The sequence below is a fragment of the Loxodonta africana genome, chromosome 7 (assembly GCF_030014295.1).
Source record: "Loxodonta africana isolate mLoxAfr1 chromosome 7, mLoxAfr1.hap2, whole genome shotgun sequence".
NCBI classification, from domain to species: Eukaryota; Metazoa; Chordata; class Mammalia; order Proboscidea; family Elephantidae; genus Loxodonta; species Loxodonta africana.
In genome coordinates this window covers 22,969,353-22,977,591 of record NC_087348.1, presented here as the reverse complement: position 1 = coordinate 22,977,591, position 8,239 = coordinate 22,969,353, and the positions used below count along the sequence as shown (strand labels likewise).

At 36.2% G+C, this 8,239-nt stretch overlaps 1 protein-coding gene across 1 annotated transcript; it reads right to left on the bottom strand.

The window, feature by feature from the left end:
- Window positions 1-437: 437 nt before the first annotated feature.
- LOC100666804 (olfactory receptor 5D18-like) lies at window positions 438-1,355 on the bottom strand. Its single transcript, XM_023542366.2, has one exon. The coding sequence runs from the start codon at window positions 1,353-1,355 to the stop codon at window positions 438-440; it is 918 nt and encodes a 305-aa protein (XP_023398134.2).
- Window positions 1,356-8,239: the final 6,884 nt, after the last annotated feature.

Sequence of the window (8,239 nt, the reverse complement as noted above, 5' to 3'; positions counted from 1 at the left end):
TTATTGCCCCAGCATTACCACCAAATTACGCCTTCCAAAGCCTATGTCTTACCTTTACTGCCATTTGTAGATATGTCATCAAAAAACGTGCATTTACATAGAACCTACTATACTCCAAGGATCTTATAAAAAGAGGGATGAAATTAATGTTTATTCGGATTTTGCAAGGTGCCTCTCATTATCAGATTATGGCCCAGTTCTGTTATCACAGTTGCATAGATTTAAAAATTAAAATTAGAGATGGTGATTTTTTTTCCTGCAATGAGAAGACAAAGCCAAGATTAGTTTCTTTGAACCAAAATTCCATATCCTCACCATTGTACAGTATTAATGATTAATTTTAAAGGTATCTTTTAAAATCATCTTTTTGGTAGCACTTTGTTTATAAATTGGTGATAAATTCTACTAAAATAATATTAATTTTTTTTTTAATATGCTTAATGAGAAAAGACTTTAGCATCCATTATCTTGCTGACTGTATTCTTGACATCCTTATTCCTCAGACTGTAGATCAAGGGATTCAACACAGAGGCTATTTTGATAGTGTGCCTGGAGTTTTTGGAGTCGGGCACACAGTAGAGGAAGAGGATGGTGCCATGGAAGATAGTGATGGCAGTCAGATGAGAGGCACAGGTAGAGAATGTCTTATGACGACCACTGGCTGAACTCATTTTCAAGATGGTGACAAGGATGGACACATAAGATGTGAGAATGATGAGTAATGTACTCACCACATTAAAAGTAGCAAAGATAAAAAGCAACAATTCATTGAGGTAAGTATTAGAGCAAGAAAGGGAAAGAAGTGAGGAGAACTTGCAAAACAAGTGATTGATTATGTTGGAACCATGAAAAGATAATTTCAAAGCAGAGCATGTGAATATCAAGGAACACCCAACTCCCCATACATATGATCCCCCCACCAGCATAGCACAGAGTCTCTGGGACATGGCAACTGTGTAGAGCAGAGGGTTGCAAATGGCCACAAAGCGGTCATAGGCCATTACAGCTAATAGAAGGGATTCAGTCACCACAAAGGTACAAAAGAGAAAGTATTGTACTACACATTCTAAAAACGAAATGGTTCTGTCTTCTACAACTAGGTTCACCAGCATCTTGGGAACAATGACAGAAGAATAGCAGAAATCCACAAATGAGAGGTGGCTGAGGAAAAAGTACATGGGGGTGTGCAGTCTGGGGTTAATTTTGATGATTACAATCATTCCTACATTCCCTACAACACTGACACTGTAGATGGCCAGAAATACCAGGAAGAGGGGAACCTGCAGTTCTGGGCAACCTGAGAAGCCCAAAAGAGTGAACATGGCCCCACTTTTATTTCTCTCTGACAATGACATGGCTTCTGTTTGTTAAAATCTGAATCAATCCTGGAAATTAAAAAAAAAAAAAAAATTAAACATAGTTAGGATGTAGGAAGCTTAGTTAACTATCCTTTGCTGAGACTGGAAAAGATATTTCTTTCAGCATGTATGTGTTTATTAATTGAGAAATGCTAAACTTCCAAAATTTTGAAACATAACATTTTTTTTTTCTTAAGGAAAACCAATAAAACCATTGAACTTTAAGTTCTCAAGTCTAATTTTAGTATTTTCAAATATATAAAATTTGAGGTTTAGAGATTACATAGAAACCCATTGCCATTCAGTTGATTCCAACTCGTAATGACCCTATAGGGTAGAGTTGAACTGCCCTACAGGTTTTCCAAGGAGTGGCTGGTGGATTCAAACTGTCAGCCTTTTAATTAGCAGCCAAGCTCTTAGCTACTATGCCACAAGAGCTCCAGAGATTACATGGTAATTTGTAATCCTAATTAAGTCTTGTAAGATAGATAGATTGATGATAGACAATAGAGAGAGAGAGAGATAGATGATAGATAGATAGATGATAGATAGATAGATAGACAGACAGACAGACAGACAGACAGACAGATAGATAGATAGATAGATAGATAGATGATGGATAGATAGATGATAGATAGATAGACAGACAGGCAGACAGACAGGCAGACAGACAGACAGATGCTAGATGGCTGGCTGGATGGATGGCTGGATGGATGGTGGATGGATGGATGGATGGATGGATGGATGGATGGATGGATGGATGGATGGATGGATGGATGGATGGATGGATGGATATCCTTTTAATAAAGATTCTGTCTAATCAATGATTATTCCATTCTGCTTAAATACTTGTTGATTCTACCTTGACAACTGCTCCAAAAATTTACAGAAGAAAATACACTCTCCTAAAACTGTCAGGGCACATCTATTCCCCAACCCCAGGTCCTCATCCAGGGCACTATTATTGAAGAGTCAAGTCCTCTATGCATGGCTCTATGCATAAAGGGTGCACATCCTGTTCTTTGCATGATCAGATATGCACCCTTTGCCCTGACGCTATATTCCTCATGAACTGTCTGCATCTAAAGTTTGCATTTTCACCCTTAGTTGTTTCCTAGATACCCTATAAAAAAAATGAAGTTAATATCATTATGTCTTTCAGATTTTAAAACAAACCACAAACCTGCTAACGGCAAAGAGAAGGCTTCTCCTGTATCTGGGAAACTTGGGAGGGAGTGAAGTATATGCAATGTTACATCTGTAGTCACAACCTTGGGTCGTGAACCCTAGAGACTATATGTTGCCCCATTCTCTGGAGGACAATAACTAAGCAATTAAAATTAACTACTTTTCTCCACTGTACTGGAAAGCCTGGAGGAAAATTACAGTATCATTAAGGAAATTTTATAAGAAACATTTATATTTCAAAGTCACCTTCCCCAGTCTCCTGAACATTCCCATACTCTCCCATAATTATCAGGTATATGTATCAATGCCAAAAAAAAGCAAACCAAACCCACTGCCATGGAGTTGATTCTGACTCATAGTGACCCTATATTAATAGGAGACACATTATTAAATATGAATTGACTGAATGCTGTGTGCTATTCTAACAGGTGAGAAACGATGTCTTAAGTGCAGTTTTCATTTGTGCTTCTATTATTATGAGTCCAACTGAACAACTCTTGGTACATTTTAGAGCTATTTGTATTTCTTTAATGTGGACTCTTTAATCATATCTTATGTCCATTTTTCTATAGGACTAATATTCTTTTTCTACTCATCTCTTATAGAAGCGGTGATTTCTCATTTTTTTCTTTTGTCAGATTAATTTTTTCTCTCTTGTTTTTGATATTAAGTTTCTGTATATTCATGTAATCTAAATTGGAAACTTTATTTTCATCACCTGCTTTGATGTGTGGAGTAAGAAAGTGATCCAATTGCATTTTTCCTCATTTGGCTAAGGAAAGATCCCCATATGGCTCTTGAGCTTCTCTTTGTCAAAATATAACACTATTTTAATAATAGACACTTTACAATTTATTTTCAACTTTTTAAGATTAAGCTTCCTACTCTAGTTTGGTTTTTTTCAGTCTTTTTTTGTCCTGAATAACTGTCAGTTTTTATTTATTCGTATGAATATTAGAAGAGAAAATTTAAAGTGTAATTCCTCAAAATTCCCACATGAATTTTGTATTGCTTTCATCCCAGCCCTAACAAATGTAAATTAATCTAAACAAATTTTAGAAATATTTCCAGACCTGATACTACTGGTAACAAAACTTCTAAGTAAATAACATCCAGCCATTATCTAGGAATATTGAAGTGCCCCCTGCTATTGTCCTTTCTGAAGGGTAAATTAATTTTCATGAACTCTTTGACTGACAGAGTGAAATAATAATCAAATGTCCACTAGCATTGGAGTCAAAAGAGCTATGTGCCTGTGTTAAACCAGTCATTTCTGGTTATAAAAACTTGTGTGAATCACAATCACACAGGTTCAAAACTGTGTCATCATCTATACAGTAGTTGTTGTTATGTGCTGTTCAGTCAAAGCAACCCTCTGTATAATGAAACGAAACGCTGCCCGGTCCTGCATCATCCTCATGAGCATTAGGACACTTGAGCCCATTGTTGCAGCCACTGTGTCAACCCATCTCATTGAGGGTCTTCTTTTTTTTCTGACCCTCTGCTTTGCCAAGCATAATGTCCTTTTTCAGGGGCTGATCCCTTCTGATAATATGTTCAAGGTATGTTAGACAAAGTCTCACAATCTTTGCTTCCAAGGAGCATTCTGGCTGTACTTCTTCCAAGACAGATTTGTTCATTCTTTTGGCAGTCCATGGTCTAGTCAATATTCTTCATTAACATTGTAATTCAAAGGTGTCAGTTCTTCCCCGCCTTCCTTATTTATTGCCCAGCTTTCACATGCATATGAGGCAATTGAAAACACCATGGCTTAGGTCAGGGGCACCTTAGTCTTTAAAGTGACATCTTTGGTTTTTAACACTTTTAAGATGTCTTTTGCAGCAGATTGCCCAATGCAATGTGTTATTTGATTTCTTGACTACTGGTTCCATGGGTGTTGATTGTGGATTCAAGTAACCTGAAATCCTTGACAACTTCATTCTATTCTACTTTTATTGTGATGCTGTTTATTGGTCCAGCTGTGAAGATTTTTGTTTTCTTTATGTTAAGATGCATCCATACTAAAGGCTGTGGCTTTTGATACTCATCAGTAAGTGCTTCAAGTCCTCTTCATTTTCAGCAATCAAAGTTGTGTCATCTGCATATCACAGGTTGTTAATGAGTCTTCCTCCAATCCTGATGCCCCATTCTTCTTCATATAGTCCAGTTTCTCAGATTATTTGTTTAGCATACAATGTGAATAGGTGTGGTGAAAGGGTACAACCCTGATGCACTTTTCTGACTTTAAACCAAGCAGTATCCCCTTGTTCTGTCTGAACAGCCTCTTCATCTATGTACAGGTTCTTCATGAGCACAATTAAGTGTTCTGGAATTCCCATTCTTCATGAGCAATTTTATCCATACATTGTTATGATCCACATACTTGAATGCCTTTGCAGAGTCAATAAAACACAGGTGAACATCTTTCTGGTATTCTCTGCTTTCAGCCAGGATCCATCTGACATCAGCAATGATATCCCTGGGTCCACATCCACTTCTGAATCCAGCCTGATTTTCTGGCAGTTCACTGTGAATATATTTCTGCACTTGCTTTTGAATGATCTTCAGCAAAATTTTGCTTGCATCTGATATTAATGATATTGTTATATAATTTCTACATTCAGTTGGATCACCTTTCTTGAGAATAGGCATAAATTTGGATCTCTTCCAGTCCATTGGCTAGATAGCTGTCTTCCAAATTCCTTGGCATAGAGGAGTGTTCACTTCAAGAACTGCATTAGTTTGTTGAAACATTTTAATTGATATTTCATAGATTCCTGGAGCCTTGTTTTTTGCCAATGCCTTCGGTGTAGCTTGGACTTCTTGCTTCAGTACCATGGGTTTCTGGTCATATGCTGTCTCTTGGAATGGCTGAATATTAACAAATTCTTTTTGGTATAATGCCTCTGTATATTCCTTCCATCTTCTTTTGATGCTTCATGCATTGTTTAATACTTCCCCTTAGAATCTTTACTATTGCTCCTGAAGGTTGAATTTTGTCTTTAGTTCTTTCAGCTTGAGACATGCCAAACATGTTCTTCCCCTTTGTTTTTCTATTTTCGGGTCTTTGCACATGTCATTATAATACTTTACTTTGTCTTCTCAAACTGCCCTTTCAAATCTTCCATTCAGTTCTTTTACTTCATTATTTCTGCTTTTTGGTTTAGCTGCTTGATGTTCAAGAGCAAATTTCGCAGTCTCTTCTAACATTCGTTTTGATCTTTTCTTTCTTTCCTGTATTTTTAATGAGCTCTTTCTTCATGTATGATGTCCTTGATGTCATTCCACAACTGATCTGGTCTTTGGTCATTAATGCTCGATGTGTCAAACTTATTCTTAAGATGGTCTCTAAATTCAAGTAGGATATACTCAAGTTTGTATTTTGGCTCTCCGGTCTTGTTCTAATTTTCTTCAGTTTCAACTTGAACTTGCACATGAGAAATTGATGGCCTGTTCCACAGTCAGTACCTGGCCTTGTTCTGACTGATGATATTGAGCTTTTCTATAGACTCTTTCCACAAATGTAGTCAGTTTGATTACTGCGTATTCCACATGGCAAGGTCCATGTGTATATCCGCCATTTATATTGGATAGACAAATGTGACATCATAAATGTTAAAAGTTTATGCTCAGCAGAAAACTTTATTAAAAGAGTAAACAGAAAACCTACTGACTGAGAAAACATCTTTGAAAATGATTTATCTGATAAGGGTCTAATATCTAAGACCTATAAAAATTGCAACAACTCACCAAAAAATAAATACAAACAACCCAATCAAAAAATGGACAAACACATGAACAGAACATTCAGCATAGAGGATATCCGAGCAGCCAATAAACATAAGAAAGGTTTTCAAGATTATTAGCTATTACCTTACCTTTACCCATTGCCGTCGAGTCAATTCTGACTCATAGCGACCCTATAGGACAAAGTGGAACTGCCCCATAGAGTTTCCAAAGAGTGCCTGGTAGATTTGAACTGCTGACCTTTTGGTTAGCAACCTTAGCACTTAACCACTGTGCTACCAGGGTTTCCATTAGAGAGGTGCATATCAAAACTACCCAGGCTCAAATTCCACTGATTAAAACACTACAGATAACAATAAATGTTAACAAGGATGTGGGGAGATTGGAACCCTTACCAATGCTGGTGTATCTTTAAATGGTACAACCACTATGGAAAATGGTATGGTGCTTTCTCCAAAATCTAGAAATAAAACAATCTTATGATAAAAAAAAAAAAAAAAAATTTTTTTTTTTTTTATGATCAGCAATCATTAAAACATTTCTGATCAGAACCTTTGGTACACAGCTAAAGCAGACTTCAGAAGTCAATTTATAGCAATAAATGAACACATTAGAAAAAAAAAGAAGAAACAAGAAAGAGCCAAAATCAAAGAGTTATGCATAAAACTTCAACAAATAGCAATGGAATAACAAAAGGAACCCTCAGTTAGTAGAAAAAAGCAAATAATAAAAATTAGAGCAGAACTAAATGAAATAGAGAACAGAAAAACAATTGAAACATTTTCCAAGACCAAAAGATGTTTCTTTGAAAAGATTAACCAATTCAATAAACCATGGGCCAGAATGACAAAAGAAAAAAAGGAGAGGAAGCAAATAACCCAAAAAAGAAATGAGATGGGTGATATCACAATAGATCCAACTGAAATTAAAAGAATCATATCAGATTTCTATGAAAAATTGTATGCTTACAAATTTCAAAACCCAGAAGAAATGGACTTTTTTCTAGAAACACAATACCTACCTACACTAACGCAAACAGAGATGGAACAACTAAATAAACGTATAACAAAAGAAGAAATTGAAAAGGTAACTTAAAAAATTCCAACAACAACAAAAAAGCCCTGGCCATGACGGCTTCACTGGAGAATTCTACCAAACTTTCAGAGAAGAGCTAGCACCACTATCATGAAAAATATTTCAGAGCATAAAAAGGACGGAATACTCCCAAATTCATTCTATGAAGCCAGTATTTGTCTGATACCAAAACCAGGTAAACACACCAACACACACACGCACACAAAGAAAATTACAGACTTATCCCTCATGAACTTAGATGCAAAAATCCTCAACAAAATTCTAACCAATAGAATTCAACAACATATGAAAAAAATAATTCACCATGCCCAAGGGTGATTCCTACTAGGTATGTAGGGATGGTTCAACACTATAAAAACAATCAATGTAATCCATCATATAAATGAAACAAAAGACAAGAGTCACATGATCTGATCAATTGATGCCAAAAGGCATTTGTCAAAGTCCAGCACCCATTCACGATAAAAAAATCTCAGAAAAATAGGATTTGAAGGGAAAATCCTCAACATAATACGAGACATTTATACAAAGCCAAGAGCCACCATCATCCTAAATGGAGAGAGTCTGAAAGCATTCCTCCTGAGAATAGGAACCAGAATAGGATGGCTTTTTCGACATTGTGCTGGAGGACCTAGCCAGAGAAATTAGGCTAGAAAAAGAAATAAAGGTATCCAAATTGTTAAGAATCCAGACATAAATCTATCCACATATGAGCAGTTGATATTTGACAAAGGACTATAGTCCATTAAATGAAGAAAAGACAGTCTCTTTAACAAATGGTACTGGCATTACTGACTACCCATCTGCACAAAAATGAAACAGACCCATACCTCACATCACCCACAAAAACT